Here is an 18471-nt window from a genome sequence, read left to right as displayed (position 1 = left end):
GCCCCGCCCGGCCCCCGCTCGGCCCCGCCTCCTCACTCCCGGCTCGCCGGCTTCCTGGGTGCGCTGACGTTGCTCCTCGGCCGTGTCTGATGACGTGTTTTACCGGAGGCCTAGTGCGGAAGGTTCCGCAGCCCGGGAAGGCGAAGTTCATTCCCAGTTTCCGCCCCCCCCCCCCCCGGAGCCGGTCCTTCCCGAGGCGGAAGCGGTGAAAGCCGGCTCGGTGCTGTCCGCAGGAAACGTCGTCTCCGCGCAGCTGCCCCCACACCATGGACTCATTGCCTGCCACCGTGCCTGCTGTCACCGCCTCCCCGGGGGACCCCGAGCTGCTGGGGCCACTCTCGGTGCTCTACGCAGCCCTCATAGCCAAGCTTCTAGAGGTGACAGTCCCCAGTCCCAGGGAGGGGCTGCGGCTGTGGAAGTGGGGAGGACCAGGGCCGGGCAGAGCGAGTGTCCAGAGCGACACGACAGTTCCCGGAGAGGCGAGCGGGGTCCGAGGGCGGCGGGACGCGGCGCTGCGGTGTGGGACACTTTGGTCACTTGCAGGGTTTTCAGAGCTTTGCCACAGTGACAGGCAAAGTGTTAACCGGTAGAATCCTTTCCTTGGGGCAGTGTCAGGGGGTGGGGCCAATATTATAATTAGCAGGCAGTGAAAGTGTGGAGTGGGCAGGTGTGTAATACTGCCTTTGACATTTGAGCCGCATAGACATTTGAGAGCCTGACCTCTAAACCGGTTGGTTATCCAGAGCAGTCTGGACTTACTCATCACCTGTTTTGTTTATGTACGAATGTAACCAACCTAAAATATTAGGAGAATAATACATTATCACACTGGATTTATTTGCACCCACAAAAGTTGATTGCTTATATACTTAAAACTTTTCGTGTTACATGCTTTTTAAAGTGATAAAACTCAACTTATCTAAAAGTATGATCCAGGGAATTTCTAACTACATAGTAGATATCACAATATAGCAGAGCCTTTTAGAAATTGGAAATATATACCGACTTAAAAGGTATTTAGACTCTCTGCTTGAGAGCACTACAAGTCAAACAAATTAGAGACCGACACTCCTCTGTATTTCTCAAAGTGGGAGTTGTTGAAGATAACCTGGGGTACTTTATGAAAGTTTTCCATTATTTCTCTTGTGTCTGTTTCAGCTAGTTGCCACGCTGCCTGACAGTGTTCAGCCCGGGCCTGACTTCTATGGACTACCGTGGCAGCCTGTGGTCGTCACTGCAGTTCTGGGAGTTGTTTCCTTTGCGATTTTCTCCTGGAGAACTATTCTTGTTGTAAGTAAATTAAATTATCTTGTCACATGGCTCAAAAGTACAGGGAGTATTCTGTAATCGCTGCCCCTTTCTCTTATTTATTTTTAATTACTAGATGAATACAAATTAATGGTTATAATTCTGGCTAACCTTGTCAAATAATTTAGTGTAAACTTTGTATTGACAAAGATTTAAGAGAACAAGATAACGTATTTATAATTTTGATTGGAAAAGTTTAATTAAAAAACTCCTATACTGTTCAGTAGATACATGTACCCTGTAAGTAGAACTCGGAATTCTTTTAAGCCGTCCTAAAAAGTAATTTAATAATATGTATCAGAAACTTTAAAAAGTGGGGTAGGATGGATATAGTTGTCCTCTTAAATAGTGTGATCCCTTGTCTAGTAATCTATCTGAAAGAAATAACTAATCAATCATACATTAAAGATCTTATACAAGAATGTCTAATGAGACAGTCTTTATTTTTAGTTAGTTATTAGTTGTGTGTGTGTGTGTGTGTGTGTGTGTGTGTGTGTGTGTGTGTGTGTTTTCTGCATGTCCACCTGCACATGCGCCATGAATGGTGTGTAGAGTTCAGAGTATAATTTTCTGGAACTGGTCTCGTCTTCTACATTTACATGGATTCCACGGATTGAACTCATCATCTGACTGACATCATCAGGCAGCAGGCACCTACCTGCTGAGCTGTCTGGCCAGCCATGGAACTTGCAGCAACCTACTGTACATGCGTGCAGCGGGAGAGCTGATGGTCGCAATGACACTGGGGTACAGCGGACGCTTGTGCTTTAGCGTGAAGTGGAATGAATCACAAACTATGACTTGAAAGTGTGGTGCACATGGCATGAGCACATGCATACACACTGCAAACAGTACAGCGCAGTGACACACGGCTAGCAAATGAGCTCCTTCCAGCCTTTTTCACTATGTTTTGTATGTCTATGCACCTGTGCATATGTGCATGTGAATGGATGGCCGAGGAGCCCAGAAGAGCCTCTCAGATGCACTGGAGCTGGAGTTCTAGGTGGTTCAAGATGAGTGCCGGGAACAAACTCCTGTCCTGCCAGGAATGCAGGCGCTCTTAATCCTAAAGCCGTCTCCCACGCCTTGGCCTTTGTCCTTATAAATATATGTCACAACTTTTCTGGTTTTATCATATGTTATGGGACTCCTAAAATGTCTTTTTTATTTGGAGTTACAGATTATATGGTATCCAAAGACACATTACATTTTCATTCCCTGGTTTTCCTGAGCACAATTCGTGTTTCAGATATTCACCCTTGGAACCTTGGCCATTTCCCTATACCTTGGTCTTGCTTCTGCCTACATACCTGTTCTTATTAGTTTGGGTGAAATGGGATAAGAAAAGCTTATTCTTTGATTGGCAAGGCTATGGCATTAGAGAAAATCATTCATTTCCCTGAGTTGGAAGGTTTTTGTTTGTTTTGTTTTATCCTGAAACTGGAGTTACATTCAGTTTTGATCTGACATGTGGGTGCTGGGAATTGAACCCAGGTCCTCTGGAAGAGTAGCCACTGCTCTTAACTGCTGAGCCATCTCTCCAGCTTCGGAATGCATTTTCTTATAACAAGATAATTATACAAGTCTTATATTGATAAGATTGAAATTTCATGGATGATTTGTGGATGGGTCTGAATATCACCACTACTTTAAAAAAAAAACAGTACTTGAAGGGCTGGAGAGATGAGGGCTCCATAATGACTCAGTGCTTGCTGCTCTCGCAGAGGACCCAGATCTGACTGCCAGCACTTACATGGGGGCTCATAAACATCCATAACTCGGGTTCCACAGGATCCAATGCTCACTTCTGCCTCTACAAACACTAGGCATTCATGGGGTACACACACATATATGCATGTAAAACATTCAAACATATACAATAAATAAATCTTAAAAAGTTTTTTAAATAGTAGCACTTAAAAGGGGAAATATATTTTGAGTTACAAAGTAATTTAGTGGGCCAGCAAGTTGGCTCAGTGGGTAATGTGCCTGAAGCTGAGGCTATCAACCTCAATTTGCTCCCAGGACATCACATGGTTGGAGGTAAGAACCAATCCCCACAAGTTGTCCAATGACCTCTACCTGTACATATGTATGCCCTTGGATGTGACACACCCACACACATGAACATATAAATAAGTGTAATTTTTTTTCTTTTTAAAGAAAAGAAATTGGGCTAGGTGTTGCAGCCTGTACCTATAATCCCAGTACTCAGGAGGCAGAGGCAGGTGACTACAAGGCTAACCTGGTCTACATAGAGAGTGTTCCAGACTAGTGAGGGCTACAAAGTGAGACCATGGCTCACAAGGAAAGTAAATTTAGCAAATCTTTCTGCATCAGTTACTATCTCGGCTTTATAGATTAAGAGGTCATTGGTCTCCTGATGGGAATAACAGTTTTTTTTTTCCTTTTTTTTTTTTTTTTTTGGAGCTGGGGACCAAACCCAGGGCCTTGCGCTTGCTAGGCAAGTGCTCTACCACTGAGCTAAATCCCCAACCCCGGGAATAACAGTTTTAGTTGTCAGCTTTCTTGTATGTCTCCTCTGGAAACATCCTTTTCAGGCCGAGTTCCATGTACCACTGTTAGTTGTGCAAGTCAGATGATGTGCTCTATCAGATTCCTAACTTGTTTTTAGATTTTCTGTGTGTCTGTGGTGTTTGTGTGCATGTGTGTGTGCGTGCTCGTGTGGGCGAAAACGTGTGTGTGTGTGTGTGTTTGGGTGTGTAAGTATGCATGTGCAGAGGTCAAAGGCTAGCCCCTGGTGTCAATTCTAGCCTTCTTCTTTCTGGAGACCCGGTTTCTTTTTAATTGTCACCACATCTGGCCTGAAGGATTCTGGGAGACTCATACTGCCACCTCCCATCTCACCGTAGGAGCACCAGGATTCCAAACATACAATCATTCCCATGGGTTCTGGCCATCCCAACTCGGGTCCTCACATGGCAAGTGCTTTATCCACTCTCCCAGTCCTACCACATTAATCCTAACTCAGCAGGTAGACAGCTTTGAATAGGATTTCTGGGATATTTTCTGGTGAGTGAAAGATGTATATCTAAATAAAAAGATTTTCCCTTGAATTTTGACATCTTTCTGAACAGTCATTTCTGACTGCTATGCAGAGTTGTTAATCATACAGAGTAAATAGAATGTTGATGTGTTTATTATTATTAAGCTAGGAGCCACTTGTGTTATCAAGCATCAGTGCTAATATCTTAAGATTGGTGCTCTTGTATTATATCTATAAACATACTTTTAGCTATACTGTTTTTATCTATTGAGGCTAATTATGAAGTATTAGTACAAATTATATTTGAAATGCCTTTTAGCCTTATCTTTTTAAAGTATTTTAAGATTATGTTTATTATTTATTTGTATCCATTTGAGCCATGGTGCACATGTGCAGATCCGCATACAATGTGCAGGTTCTCTCTTTGTCCTGGGACAGAACTCAGAATGTCAGGGATAGTGACAAGCACCTTTGCCTGCTGAGCCATCGTGCCAGCCCAACCTCTCCTTATTTTTAAATACTATGTATCTGTTATACTGAACCAAGTTGTTACTAAATTCTCATTTGTTTATGGTTCTTCTGTATTAAGAACAATATGTTAATCAAGTGTTGGACAACAAACTTAATTTTATTTCTTTTCTTCTAGGTAAAGAGTAGAATATATCAAGGTAAATATTTAGGTTTATTTTTTCCCTTGAATTAATCCTCTGCATTGGTGTTTGATGTGAGTTTTCTGTAATTTAGACATAGATGCCATGACTTCTACTGCCTGATTGCTTTATTAACTCCTGGAAAGTTTACTGTCTCTAGCCCACCAGCTCGGCTGGTTAAAACCATGCTGATGCCAACTGATATAGGCAACAGAGAGCAGACTGAGGGAGTGGGGAGAACAGGATCAGTTACCACGGGAAGATCAACTGTGCATGTTGATGCAGTGCAGATTGTGTCCCTGTGACAAACACACATTAAGTGCACACTGAGTCTGAGCAGACAGCATGCAGGATGGTGGAGGATTAAATCCGCATCTGAGTGGACGGTGATCAGGATGGTGGAGGGATCTGGTATTTTGTGTTTCTCAGTTTCTCTTTGCAGATGACATTTGAAGCAATCCCATTTTCTGAGATGGGACCAAGGTATAGCATTTCCTTAAATTCTGTATCTCTAAATTAAAGTCTGCATACTGCACTTTTTAATGTTTAATATTCTTGCCCCCTGACTGTAATCACTACAGACTGCTTTTTAAGGGCATAATAGTCAGCAAAGCATGGTCTCCTCTCTTAGTGCAGGCACCAGGCCTTTGCTATTAACACACTGGGGCATTTGGCTTCATCTTGGGCTCACAAACTTACAGATTTCCCTTCTTTTTAGTTACTGAGAAACAAATTTCTGAAAAGTTGGAGAACATCAAGAAAGAAAATGCAGAACTTATGCAAAAATTGTCAAGTTATGAGCAAAAGGTATAATTCTGTTAGCTTCCTCCTCCATTCCAGCTTAATATTTCTGTCTTAGCATTCCATTTATGATTTTAAAGATTCATGTTTATTTCATCATTTCCTATGAGCTATCCCAAGATGTGGGCAGTCGCTGTCTGGAGGAGGATGGCCACTTGGAAGTGACTTTGGTAGCACTATAATGTTAGTTAATTCTAAGTTGTAACTTAATCCTAAAAACCTTGTTTACACAGATCAAGGAGTCAAAGAAATATGTTCAAGAAACCAAGAAACAAAATCTGATTCTCTCTGATGAAGCTATTAAGTACAAGGTAAACATGTCCAAGGGGAGAACTGCATTCTACAAGTGAGAGTAAATGGAGAGTCATTCTTACTAATCTTAGTGTCTCTTTCTGTTAAGGATAAAATCAAGGTACTTGAAGAAACTAATGTAAGTTTGGGTGACAAAGCCAAAAGCCTTCGTCTTCAGTTAGAGTCTGAGAGAGAGCAGAACGTCAAGAACCAGGACTTGGTAAGATTAGCTGCTCACTGGTTATGTAATTGGGCTTCTGAAGGAGCTAAGTGAGGGCAACTTTCCCCAGGCTGTTAGCTCAAGTGGAAGGAGGAGTCATGGAAGCTGACTCTACTGAGGCTTGTCTGACAGAAGTGTAACAGAAGAGGAACCCTGGGTTACTCTCATGGGCACAGGAAGAGTATTTTTGTTCTCAACCCTGGACCATTGTCAAATGGCTGGGCTCTGCCCTCTAGCACAGGTAGACCAACTATGAATTCTGGCCTTATGAATGGTTTTTAGATCTTGTTCTGTTTTTAAAAAAATTCTCTTTTTGGTAAACTCATTTGTTTTGTGTAATGGTTGTAGAGAAAACGGAGAGGCTTTCTATTATACCTCAGCAGAGCTAATGCCCCAGCTAAGCAAGTGCCAGCCACATTTCTCTGCTGTTATATTATTCTTTTCAGCTCTTTGTACTGTATTCTTTGGAAACCACTATGCATGGCTCAGAGGAAAGAATTACATTTTCCACCCCTTAAGGAGCTGCTGTCTTCATAAACTTTTGGAATTCTTGTGTATGAGATTGGTCTGTTTTCCTCCAAATTCTTCTATTCCCAATTTAGGCAATGAAATTCTCCCCCACCCCCTACGATCTTGGATTTGACCCTAGTGTCTCATGCAGGGTAGGTGGCTATTCTCACACTGAGCGGGAGCATTATCCCTGTCTGTGTTTTAATCTTGAGACAGTATCCACTAAGTTGCCTGTGCTGCCTTTGAACTTTGCAGCCCAGACAGGTCTTGAGCTCATGACCCTGTGTCTCAGTCTCCAGAATTATCAGGCTTAGCTGGGCAGAGATTCTTTTTTAGTTTTTCTCTACTGGGGGTGGAACACAACCATGACAGCAGTTTGAATTGGCTTACTTGAAAAATTTATTCTTTTATCTTTTTATGTGGTCATGTGCTGTATTATCTTATAATAATAAGGTTGGACTATTAGTACATTTTTTTTCTCCCCCTTAGGCCAAAACTGGATCCCTTACTTTACCAAGACCATAGGCTTATATGGGATATGTTTATTAGTGTTTCACCCTTTAGTGTGTGTGTGTGTGTGTGTGTGTGTGTGTGTGTGTGTGTGTGTGTGTGTGTGTGTTAGCTTCTTTTATGTCAACTTAATACAAAGGGAAGCTCAGTTGAAAAGATGCCCTCCCCAGATTGGCCTGTGGGAGGTCTGTTGTAAGTTTTCTTGATTGATGATTGATGTGAGATTTCTGTGGCCAGAGCTGCCTCTGGGCTGGTGGCCCTAGGAACTAAAAGAAAGAAGGAAACTTGAGTAATCCATGGGGAACAAGGCAGTGAGCTGCCTTCCGCCATGGCCTCTGCGTCAGTTGTCTCCAGGCTCCTGCCCTCCTTAGATGGTAATGGGCTGTAAGCTTCGAGCAGAGATAAACTCTTTGCTCTCTAGGTTGCTTTTGGTTTATCACAGCAGTAAAGAGCAGATAATGTCTGCATGTGTGTACACCAGTGACTCTGCCGAGACCTGAGGCTCTGTGTTCTGCTTTCATGGGTCAGATACTGGAAAACAAGAAGTCCATTGAGAAGTTGAAGGATGTCATTTCGATGAATGCGTCAGAACTTTCAGAGGTGAGTCTGCCTGTATGCCCTAACTAGAGTATTGTCTATGTACGTGTTCTAACTAACTAAGCATTGTCTTAGTCTGTTGAGCAAAAGTTTGAGGTGTGCTAAAGCATGTAAAAGATGAAACATCCAGGATGTTTGGTAAAGAAAATGTAACTTTCTTCTTTGGATTAATTTACTAATTGGGAGTGTTTTATATTAGGTTCAAGTTGCCCTTAATGAAGCCAAGCTCAGTGAAGAGAATGTAAAGTCTGAATGCCATCGGGTTCAAGAAGAAAATGCCAGGCTTAAGAAGAAGAAAGAGCAGGTAGGGCAAGATCACCTAATAGTGATGGCATTTCCTCTCAGCAGTCCCCCTCAGCAGTCCCCCTCAGCAGTCCTCAGGCTGGGTGCTGGGAGAGAAGCTGCTTCCCTGATGGAGCGGGTATCTGCTTCAGGAGTTCTCTGTACAACTCAGTGCAGCTCTCACTGTATTTATTTTTTATCTTTTATTTTTATCAAATGCCTGACCATTATAAACTTGAGTAGCTTTAAAACAGCAATAGTTAAGATTTTTATGCCCAAATATTAAATATTTTAACCATTTTTTAATAACTTTCTTTACTGACCAAGAGAAGGTTATATCACCAGAGTCTGGATTTACGAGTCTGAGATGTTCCCATTCATTCATACTAGAAGCCCATTAAGGTGAACTAGCAATAGTTTTCTGAATGCTGGAACACTTGGGTCAACCTCCTTTACCACACTGATGTTCTTTCCTCAGCTCTGAGGGTTGGAACCACTCTCCGCCTTTCTTTAACTGAAAGCCAAGGAGTGGCGGGCCTGACTTCCTACCACTGTCTCACACAGTCCGTTCTCGCCCATTGCGCACCTGCAAGTAGGGATTTATGTGCTTTGACTTTTCAGTTGCAGCAGCAGATTGAAGAGTGGAGCAGATCACATGCTGAGCTCACTGAACAGATCAGGTCGTTTGAGACGTCCCAGAAAGACTTGGAAGTGGCTCTTACTCACAAGGACGACAACATCAGTGTAAGCGCATTCTCACATCATCAGTGTAAGCGCATTCTCACATCAGTGTAAGCGCATTCTCACGGGTGCACACTCAATCCCCGTGTTCTCCTGAGAAGAATCAAGAGCTTTACGCCCATTTGCTTCTTTCCTAGGCTCTGACTAATTGCATCACACAGTTGAATCGGTTAGAATGTGAACTTGAATCTGAGGATGCAGATAAAGGAGGAAATGAGTCAGATGAGCTGGCCAATGGAGAAATGGGAGGTAAGAGCTGTCTCGGGGAGGTTGGGCCTATATTTGCCCTCTTGACTTGAATTTCCATCCACCGAGGCTACTTTTCAGCTATGCTAAGCTTTAGTGCTGTGGGCTCACACTGATGAACTTGTAGCCATGTATGTCTGTGTTGGGCCGGGTGGGTTGCTTGTGTGTAGTGTAGGCATGCAGAAAACACTGGCATTTCATATCTCTCCCACTGAGAACAAGGTGTGTGCACTGGAGCTCCTTCAGTCAGCTCTTGTCTCTAAGTCTCGAACACTGCACAGGGGAAGTCATCTTTCCAGAGTGTACTCTCTGTGGCTCTTAGCTCTTAGGGCTTGCGGCTTCTTCAGAGGCCTCAGGTGGTTGGAATCACAACCATGGCTGTGCCGTAAGAAGCCAGAGTTGTAGAGCAGGTATGGCAAGATGCTAGAGGCTAGATGTTAACTGATAAAGAATTGTCTCTCAGGTTGTTAACTGTTCCCTACTACTGAGGGTGCTTTAAATCATACCTGATAGCATATTCAAGGGAGAGCAAAGGCCTGGGTGTTTTTATGTAGTCGACATTTGTCCAGGTTGAAGTGATCTGAGCAAAGAAAGCACTCTGATGACATTTTTTATAGCATAAACTGCTAGTTAACTTTGTACATGTAAATTTTCAATTCTAAATCAGCCAATCAGTTCTTTTAGTTGGCTTTTTTTAATTTGCTGTTTGAATATGATCATTGTTTGAGGGAAGTCATGAAAATGTCATTAAGGAGCAAGGAAGAAAAAGCAACTGAAGCTTTTCTCTTATAGGTGACCGGAGCAAGAAGATAAAAGACAGAATAAAGCAGATGATGGACGTCTCTCGGGTACCGACCTGTTTGTATCCCAGGAGTACCAGGGAGGCCTTTCAATGGCTCACTTTTAAGACTAGATCTTTCCTCTGTGATTTTTAGACACAAACTGCAGTCTCGATAGTTGAAGAGGATCTAAAACTTTTACAACTTAAGCTAAGAGCATCGATGTCCACTAAATGTAACCTGGAAGGTAGGTTCTTCTGGAGACAAAACTGCCACATACTAGAACTTCAAATTTGATTGGCAAGATAAGCAGGTCCCAGTGCTCATTCTTACTTCTTAGAACTGACCTCAGCCCTGCCTCTCAAGCTTCTGCACCTTTTTATCCCTCATAGACCAAATCAAGAAATTGGAAGATGACCGCAGCTCGCTGCAGACTGCTAAAGCTGGGTTGGAAGACGAGTGCAAAACTCTGAGGCAGAAAGTGGAGATCCTGAATGAGCTCTACCAGCAGAAGGAGATGGCACTGCAGAAGTAGGCCTACTGCTCTCTGCTAGCCTTGCACACAGCGCCTTTTCTAAAGCTTATTTACAGTTTTCCCCAGTTACAGTTAGCAAAGGCTTGGATTTCCCTTTGTGCTTGATTTCTTTACAACCTGCCTTTTCTTTGTATGCATGCATGCTTGTGACTAGGTGTTGCTTCTGTATGTGTGTACACTATATGTACTTAATGTGGGTATGCATGTGTGCACTTGGGTGTAGAGGTCAGAGGTCAAAATGGGTGTCTTTTCCTCCTTTGATGTTCACCTTTATTTTTTGAGTCCTATCTCTTATTGATCAGAAGAGTATCCATTCCATAGGCTGGCTGGCCAGTGAGCTTCAGGAATCAGCCTGCCTCTGCCTTGCCCTGCTGGAGTCACAGGCATGCACCTCCACGGGCACCTGCCTCTACACAACAGCTCTTCCAGGACAGCATCAAAAATGATTAGCGCCTTTTGCCCCGCCTTAGTTGAGTGGGGCTGCTGTTTTCTAGAGGACGGGAAGCTTTCCTTACCTGTAGTACGTTACCCACAGAGCACGGTGTTTTTATGGTTGTTTTATTGTTAGAGGAAATTGTTGGACACATTAACAATGACTTCTGGCTTGCCAAGAGATCAGAGTTTGACTTCCTAGATGTAAGGGAAATTTTAAAAACTTTGTATAACTTCATCTGTCTGGGCATTAAGGGAAGGACAGGAAGCAGGTCTCTGGTGCTGCATAGCTGCACTCAAGAGGCAGAGGCAGACACATCTTGAGTTCCAGGCCAGCCTGGTCTACAGAACAAGTTCCAGAACAGCCAGGGATAGGCAGAGAAACAACAACAAAAATAATCCAAAACAAAAAAACCCAACCAACCAACAACCAGCAGAGAAGAATAGGAAAGGACAGTTGAACAAGAGCCGACTGCCATAAGGACAGCCATTCACCCGGGAATGGTTTTATCCTAGGAAACTGAGTCAAGAAGAGTATGAACGGCAAGACAGAGAGCAGAAACTAACGGCAGCCGATGAAAAGGTGGTTCTGGCTGCAGAGGAAGTGAAAACTTACAAGTAAGTTCAGGCTCTGCACAGGGATCTGTTTGCTTTCTAAAACTGGAGAAAACACGGAAAAAGCACAGAACAGCATGTGAGTGAGGTGGGGATATGAGTCCATTCAGTCATAGAGGAAAACATTAGCAAGTGAAAAATGGTCACAAATTTACTTAGTCCACACACTGATAGGACTAAAAAGTTCCTTGTTTCCTGCAGAGGGCTCTGGGGCAGCAGGGTGGGGAGGAGCTTTCTACCCTAGAGCAGTGGTTCCCAACCTTCCCAGCACTCCAGCTCTTCAATACAGTTCCTCAGGTTGTGGTGACCCCAACCCTAAAACTATTTTCATTGCTACTTCATAACTGTAATGTAAATATTTTTGGAGATAGAGGTTTGTCAAAGGGGTTGCAGTCCACAGGTTGAAAACCACTATATTAGAGTCACTCTTTTATGAAAGCTGTTTGCTGTGAAAGTCACCGCCATGGCTGTTCCACTTAATAGCTCAGTAGTCACTCGTCCGTTTAATTTCCCGTTGACTAGAAGAAACACGTTTATCTTTGTGTAGAAGCAAATATTCACAGCAGGCCGTTATGAAGACTACTAAGGAGATGATAATCTAAGAACCTCTAGCCATGAAATGACAGGACAATTAGTTTTTTTGTTTTGATTATACTGTACTGTGAGTAAGTCTATAAAACATGTTTTGTATGTTTGGTGAGATGGTCACTACTGTAGCTCTTCAGAGTTTGGAGGCACTGTTGGGTTGTCCCACACTTTACCTAGTTGCTTTAATTGATGATGCTAAATGGCACTCTCAGGCGGCGAATTGAAGAAATGGAAGAAGAATTACAGAAAACAGAGCGCTCATTCAAAAACCAGGTAAAAACTGCATCAGACTTCGTTTCCTGCAGCCAGCCTGCCTGCCTGCCTGCCTGCCTTCCTTCCTTCCTTCCTTCCTTCCTTCCTTCCTTCCTTCCTTCCTTCCTTTTTTTGAATAGCTGGTATATGTTAAAAGGGGTGTTCTGAAGAACCGTAAACATGTATTTGATGTGTTGTCTTTTCAGATTGCTGCCCATGAGAAGAAAGCTCATGATAACTGGGTAAGGAATGCTTTCCCTTTTTTTTATTTTGTGCACAGCCTTTCACATCTGAGTCACAATACTTTTTCTTCAATATCTTCAACAGCTTAAAGCTCGCGCTGCAGAGAGAGCCATGGCAGAGGAGAAGAGAGAAGCTGCTAACTTACGGCACAAGTACGGGATTTTATACCTAACTGTCAGTGCTTTCACAGTGCGCACGCACAAGTACGGGATTTTATACCTAACTGTCAGTGCTTTCACAGTGCGCGTGCACAAGTACGGGATTTTATACCTAACTGTCAGTGCTTTCACAGTGCGCGTGCACAAGTATGGGATTTTATACCTAACTGTCAGTGCTTTTACAGTGCTTGAGTGCTGGGTGGTATCTAATAAGGAACTGATTACTATTTCACGACCACTGTTTCTCAATATTCAAGATTACTGGAAATGACTCAAAAGATGGCGATGAGACAAGATGAACCTGTGATCGTAAAACCAATGCCAGGAAGACCAAACACACAGAACCCTCCTCGGCGAGGTACGGAGCATTTGTACATGGTAGCAGGATTCTGGTGTAGAATGTGTGTGAATTCAATTTTACTTCTGTGTTAGGTCTGGTGCCCTAGAAAGACTCCTGAGCTGTCTGGAGGGAAGGGGCTGTCATAGAGTGCTAACGAGGCATTGCTGTCTTCAGGTCTGCTGAGCCAGAATGGCTCTTTTGGCCCATCCCCTGTGAGTGGTGGAGAATGTTCCCCTCCCCTACCAGTAGAGTCACCTGGGAGACCTCTCTCTGCCACACTCAGTCGAAGAGACACTCCTAGAAGTGAATTTGGTGAGCACTGACGTACTCCTTTGCATTACAGTACATCAACTGTGTTCTTGCCATGTTAGAGTTCGTGTCTGTCCAATAGAGAAGTGGGTCAATGTAAGCTCTTGTAGGACAGAGAGACTTATATTCTCCTGGAGGCCCCTGCCATGCTTTTGAGGAGTGATACACTCTTTACAGTTTACCTGGGAATGTGAAGTGTCATCTTACTCTAATTCCGTCTGTGACGCTTAGAAAGATAAGTCAGACTGGAAAAATGCTGCCAGTACAGTGCTATTAAATCTCTACCTTGAAGCACCAGTATTCTTAATAAAACATTTAGTGCTTGTCTTTAAAACTAGGGCAATTCCTAGAGCTGGAGAGGTGGCTTGGTGGTTAGCAGCACTGCTCTTCTTCCAGAGGACCTGAGTTCAATTCTCAGTACCCACATGGTCATCTCACAACCACCTGTGACTCCATTCTCAGGAGATCTGACACCCTCTCTGGCCTCCACGGGTACTGCACACATGTGAACCATAAACATATGTGCAGGCAGAATACCCATACATATAAAATAAAAAGAATTTAAAAATAAACTTCCAAAAATGGAGGCAATCTTTGTTTTATACTTGAAGTCTTTTCATAAACTGACTTGTATATTGAGATCCCTCTTCTGGATTGCAGGCATGTGCTACCTAGCCAGAAAGAGATCTATTTGTAATGCTGATTTCTACTTAAAAGTTGAGCCCCGTTCACAGCAGGTTTATTCCCTCTAAAAATGACATGTCACTGGCTCTGTTTCTTTCTCAAGGGTCACTGGACAGGCATTTACCTCGTCCTCGATGGCCATCAGAGGCCTCTGGGAAACACTCTGCTTCTGGTAAGGGGCCTAAGTAATTTCTGAGTCTCATGCATATGGGCTTTGATTCTTCTCAAAGTGGACCAGTCAGGGTGAGTCTAAGTCAGCTCTCTGGCCTCTCACAGACCCAGGTCCACCTCCTGTGGTGAATAGCAGCTCCAGGAGCTCTTCTCCCGCTAAGGCCATGGATGAGGGCAAGGTAAGTTCTCAAGCATACAGCCAGATGCGTATTTCCTATTGGTGTCTTCTATCTCTTGTTTATATGACTATTTGTTTCTTTAAAAGCAAATTGTTCCCCAAGAGCCCGAAGGCCCCTCAGTCTCCAGCACTGCCCCTTTAGCTGAGCATCCAGTAGCAGGAAGTGTTTAGAGACTGAGGGCTGGAGTGGCCCCTGGTTTGGCTTGGTTTGTCTGTAGACATTTATAAATGCATGCCACTCACCTTGTTCACTGTCTCTTGAGACGCAGCATCACTCCAGCTCGTGACTCTGGTTGTTGGTGTCCCTTTTCCTGTTGTGTTAAATTACTAACCAGGTTAGAGCACTTGCTGTAACTGTTATCACATAGAAAAGTCATCACTGCAGCCTATGCTGTGTGCTCTGTCCTGAACGCTCTGAGTGAAATAACTCAGTAAATCACATGATTTGTTTTCATTATCTGCCTAGAACTATGCTCCTAAAACCCGTTTGTGAACTGAAAAACTGTTGGGAATGATATGAAATCAGACTGTTTACAAACAGAAACCTGTGTCCTAAGCACTGTCCGTACTCAGTGACTGTCCACAGGAGTGCTCTGAGACGTGTGTGGCTGTGCCGCTGCTGAGCCTGCCACACCACATTGACACAGTAATGGAGTTCCTGCCCAAGGGGAATAGTGGGTAGTGTTGCTGGCCAGTGAAGGCCACTAGTGGAGCTCTGTCTTCCTAATAACGCACATAACACTGCTGGCAAACACTGTGAAGGCCAGTCCAGGACTCCAGGGGTGTGCACCTCTTTAGAGTCTTTTTAATCTAAAGCCAGTCTGGATGAGCCCTCCATGCCTTTCCAGAAGACTTCAGAGACTGGAGACAACTTACAGCCTTGGAGTGAAGACTGGTATTTGAATTCCAGCTTCCCCTCTTTCAGTATAACCTCCTGTAAATCACTGGACTCTGCTTGCTCAATGTTTAAAGCGAGATACTCACACAGATCAGAAGATATGAACATTTGAATAATGTGGCAAAGGCCCACTGAGCCCTGAAATAGTTGCTGTCACTGCGTGCGTGGATACACATTTTCCATCTGTTATCTGTATTTTTATTTTAAATTTTAGTTATAACTGCATATCTTTTCATTATTTTACATGCATTATATCCCGATGTTCCCTTCATTCTTAATATATATATCTGGCATTACAGTCGTGAGAGAGTTGAGAGTACTCCTCTTGACACAGATGGCAGCGTGTGGCTTTGACCTGTCATAGGCTTCTTAGGAAGCTGAGTCCTCTTTCTGTTCCCTTTCCCACGCAGAGGACAAGCAGTAACCTAGTCACTGCTTGCGGCCTCCTAACCTCTCTGGGTTGTCACTGGCAACATGGGGTGAGGTGGTTCACACTGGCCGTTCTTTGGACAGGTGCCAGTTTACTAATCTTGGTACTTTGCCATGTTAAAGCATTTCCAAACTTTAATTGTTTCTTTCCTGCAGGTTAACATGGCTCCCAAAGGGCCGCCTCCATTTCCAGGGGTGCCTCTCATGGGAGGCCCAGTGCCACCACCTATACGATATGGACCACCTCCTCAGCTATGTGGGCCTTTTGGGCCTCGCCCACTTCCTCCACCATTTGGTATGATTTGGACAGTATTAACTTACTTGTAAAGAACATTCATCTTTTCTGTTCCTTGCTAAAGTAGTTGCTATCACAGAGCTTTCCAACTAAGGCTAAAGCTGAGAGTACATTGTAGTAACCCATCCTCAACTTTCTGAGGACATACGGCTACTAACTAGTCTCCCTAAACTGAATTGGGCATGGCCAGACAAGGAAAGGGGTCATTTAGGAAAGCCAGCAATGTGCACTTGAACACCAGTGGCTACACGTTATGCAGAAAAGATGGGTGACTCTGTAGGTCACAGATACTTATGTCCTATAACATGAAGCTTGTCATCATCTGTAATAGAAGCATAAGCCACTGGTCACAGAATAGAGAGGGGAAAGGTAAAAACTCCATTCTCAGTGGGACTAGATAGAAAAGAGGTTACAGGAAACACAAACCTAGTAAATGAAGATCAATTTGAGTTCATCTTCTTAACTATTTTGGCACATGAACTCTCAGTTGACAAGCGATAATAACATTTCACTCAACTTTGTTGCGATGAAACTGTTTCACAACTATCCTCTTGGCTTGGCTATTATTCTGAACGGAACTATTCTGAGGTGCAGAGTTACAGAGGGAAAAGAAAACTTGGAATTAAGTGGAGCTGTTTAAACCTGACCTTAGCTTAGTGGCCACAGGCTATAAATTAATTTGCTAAGCCTCATTTGCCTTATCTTAAGTACAGTCAGGGTGCCATACTTGATTTTATAGGGTTGAGAAATTAATACACGTTACTGTACTTGGAATGATGTTACTTGGTATCTATGTGACTTGTTTTCTAGTTCCAGGCATGCGTCCACCACTAGGTGTAAGAGAATATGCACCAGGTGTTCTGCCTGGGAAACGGGACCTGCCTGTTGACCCTCGGGAATTTGTACCAGGACATACACCATTTAGACCTCCAGGTTCACTTGGTCCAAGAGAGTTCTTTATTCCTGGTACCCGATTACCACCTCCGTCCCACGGTCCTCAGGATTATCCACCACCACCACCTGCTTTAAGAGACTCACTGCCTTCAGGCCCAAGAGAGGAAGCCCAACCTGCCTCTCCAAGCAGTGTCCAGGACCGCTCACAGGCTTCAAAACCCACCCCCTAACTTTGACCTGTTGCTGAGTCAGAGAGGAAGTGGACATTACTCATTACAGCAAAGGGTTTCATTGGCATCAAAACCTAAAAGTTTGTTTTACAAAGATTGTTTTTAGTACTAAGCTGCCTTGGCAGTTTGCATTTTTGAGCCAAACAAAAATATATTATTTTCCCTTCTAAGTAAAGATCACCTCTTAAGCTAGAACATCCTCCCAACTTTGAAATGTGCAATAAAGAATACCTGTGTTTAGTTCATGTAGCATATGTAATGATTGCTAAATGATTTAGAAATATCATAAAGTATGAACATTTCCTGTGGAAATGCTTTAAGAACACGTATTTCCATGGCCTTGGTTTAGTGTATGCCAGCTGATTCAGAGCAAGGTGTTTACAGCTCCACGTGTGTCTCAAAGACTGTTACGCTACAAGACGTTTACTCAAGGATCACAAACTGTCCCCTGTTGCTAAAGTTCTTTGTAGTAATAGTTCATAAACTTGGTTTATTAATATTTCCCAGTGTCTGCTGATTCTTTGGGTTGCTATGAGACTTGCTCATTTGGAAAACCTGACAACTGCACTTCTGGAACTGCAGTAGTGGGCTCCATGCATTCCATGCAACAATGCTAAGTTCTCTTGGAAAGTCATCAGTAAGCTCTACAGGGAATTTCCTCTTATTTTAAATAAGCCAGAGGCCCCACACAGTCTACATGTCTGCCCTTTCTTGGTGCTCACTGTCTGAGAATGATTTTCTGAGTATGAATTTGTGCTGCTAGCAAGAATTATTTGGAGCTCGGTGTGGTGGCTCATGGGAGGCAAAGGCAGGCAGATCTTGAGTTCCGGGACAGCCACGGCGACATAGAGTCTGTCTCAAAAACTGAGAAGAAAATATTTGGGCCAGTAAAATGGCTCAGCAGGTAAAGACACTGCCAAGCCTGACAGCTTGAGTTTGACCTCTTGGACCCACCTAGTAAAGAGAACCAACTCCCACAAGCTATCCTCTGTCCTACACACACAAACACACATGCACATACATGCATGTGCGTGCGCGCATATGAGGAAAAGAATTATAAAATTATTTGACCTGGTATTTTGTTGCTTTTAAAACCATTCTTTCATTAAGGGTGGCTAACAAGATAACAATCATATGCAATGACTATAAGATCATTTCTTTTTAGAAATCTATATTCTATTTCCTCTCATCTCACCTTGCAACTAATTTTCAAAGAGTATGGCAAAGAATCAGGAATCTGCCATGAGGCAGAAAGATCAGAAAATCAGTGTACATCCT

The 18471-nt window shown here is 43.4% G+C and overlaps 1 protein-coding gene across 5 annotated transcripts in view; it reads left to right on the top strand.

Annotated features, from left to right (window-relative positions):
- Mia3 (MIA SH3 domain ER export factor 3) overlaps positions 1 to 17692 on the top strand; it is a 45116-nt gene extending 27424 nt beyond the window's left edge. The window contains exons 1-24 of one of the 5 annotated variants that reach the window (XM_063272604.1): positions 46 to 377; positions 1159 to 1290; positions 4962 to 4983; positions 5684 to 5772; positions 6000 to 6077; positions 6167 to 6277; positions 7826 to 7897; positions 8094 to 8198; positions 8798 to 8920; positions 9055 to 9166; positions 9956 to 10011; positions 10099 to 10189; positions 10335 to 10473; positions 11426 to 11527; positions 12325 to 12385; positions 12571 to 12606; positions 12692 to 12759; positions 13023 to 13123; positions 13280 to 13417; positions 14202 to 14270; positions 14375 to 14448; positions 14535 to 14612; positions 15931 to 16069; positions 16880 to 17692. In XM_063272604.1, the coding sequence (XP_063128674.1) occupies positions 267 to 377; positions 1159 to 1290; positions 4962 to 4983; positions 5684 to 5772; positions 6000 to 6077; positions 6167 to 6277; positions 7826 to 7897; positions 8094 to 8198; positions 8798 to 8920; positions 9055 to 9166; positions 9956 to 10011; positions 10099 to 10189; positions 10335 to 10473; positions 11426 to 11527; positions 12325 to 12385; positions 12571 to 12606; positions 12692 to 12759; positions 13023 to 13123; positions 13280 to 13417; positions 14202 to 14270; positions 14375 to 14448; positions 14535 to 14612; positions 15931 to 16069; positions 16880 to 17193 (2421 nt within the window). In that variant the 5' untranslated portion in view covers positions 46 to 266 and the 3' untranslated portion in view covers positions 17194 to 17692. 5 annotated transcript variants of the gene reach the window in all.
- Positions 17693 to 18471: the final 779 nt, after the last annotated feature.

Source organism: Rattus norvegicus, chromosome 13 (genome assembly GCF_036323735.1).
Source record: "Rattus norvegicus strain BN/NHsdMcwi chromosome 13, GRCr8, whole genome shotgun sequence".
Classification (NCBI taxonomy): Eukaryota; Metazoa; Chordata; class Mammalia; order Rodentia; family Muridae; genus Rattus; species Rattus norvegicus.
This window is presented reverse-complemented; position numbering and strand designations above follow the sequence as displayed.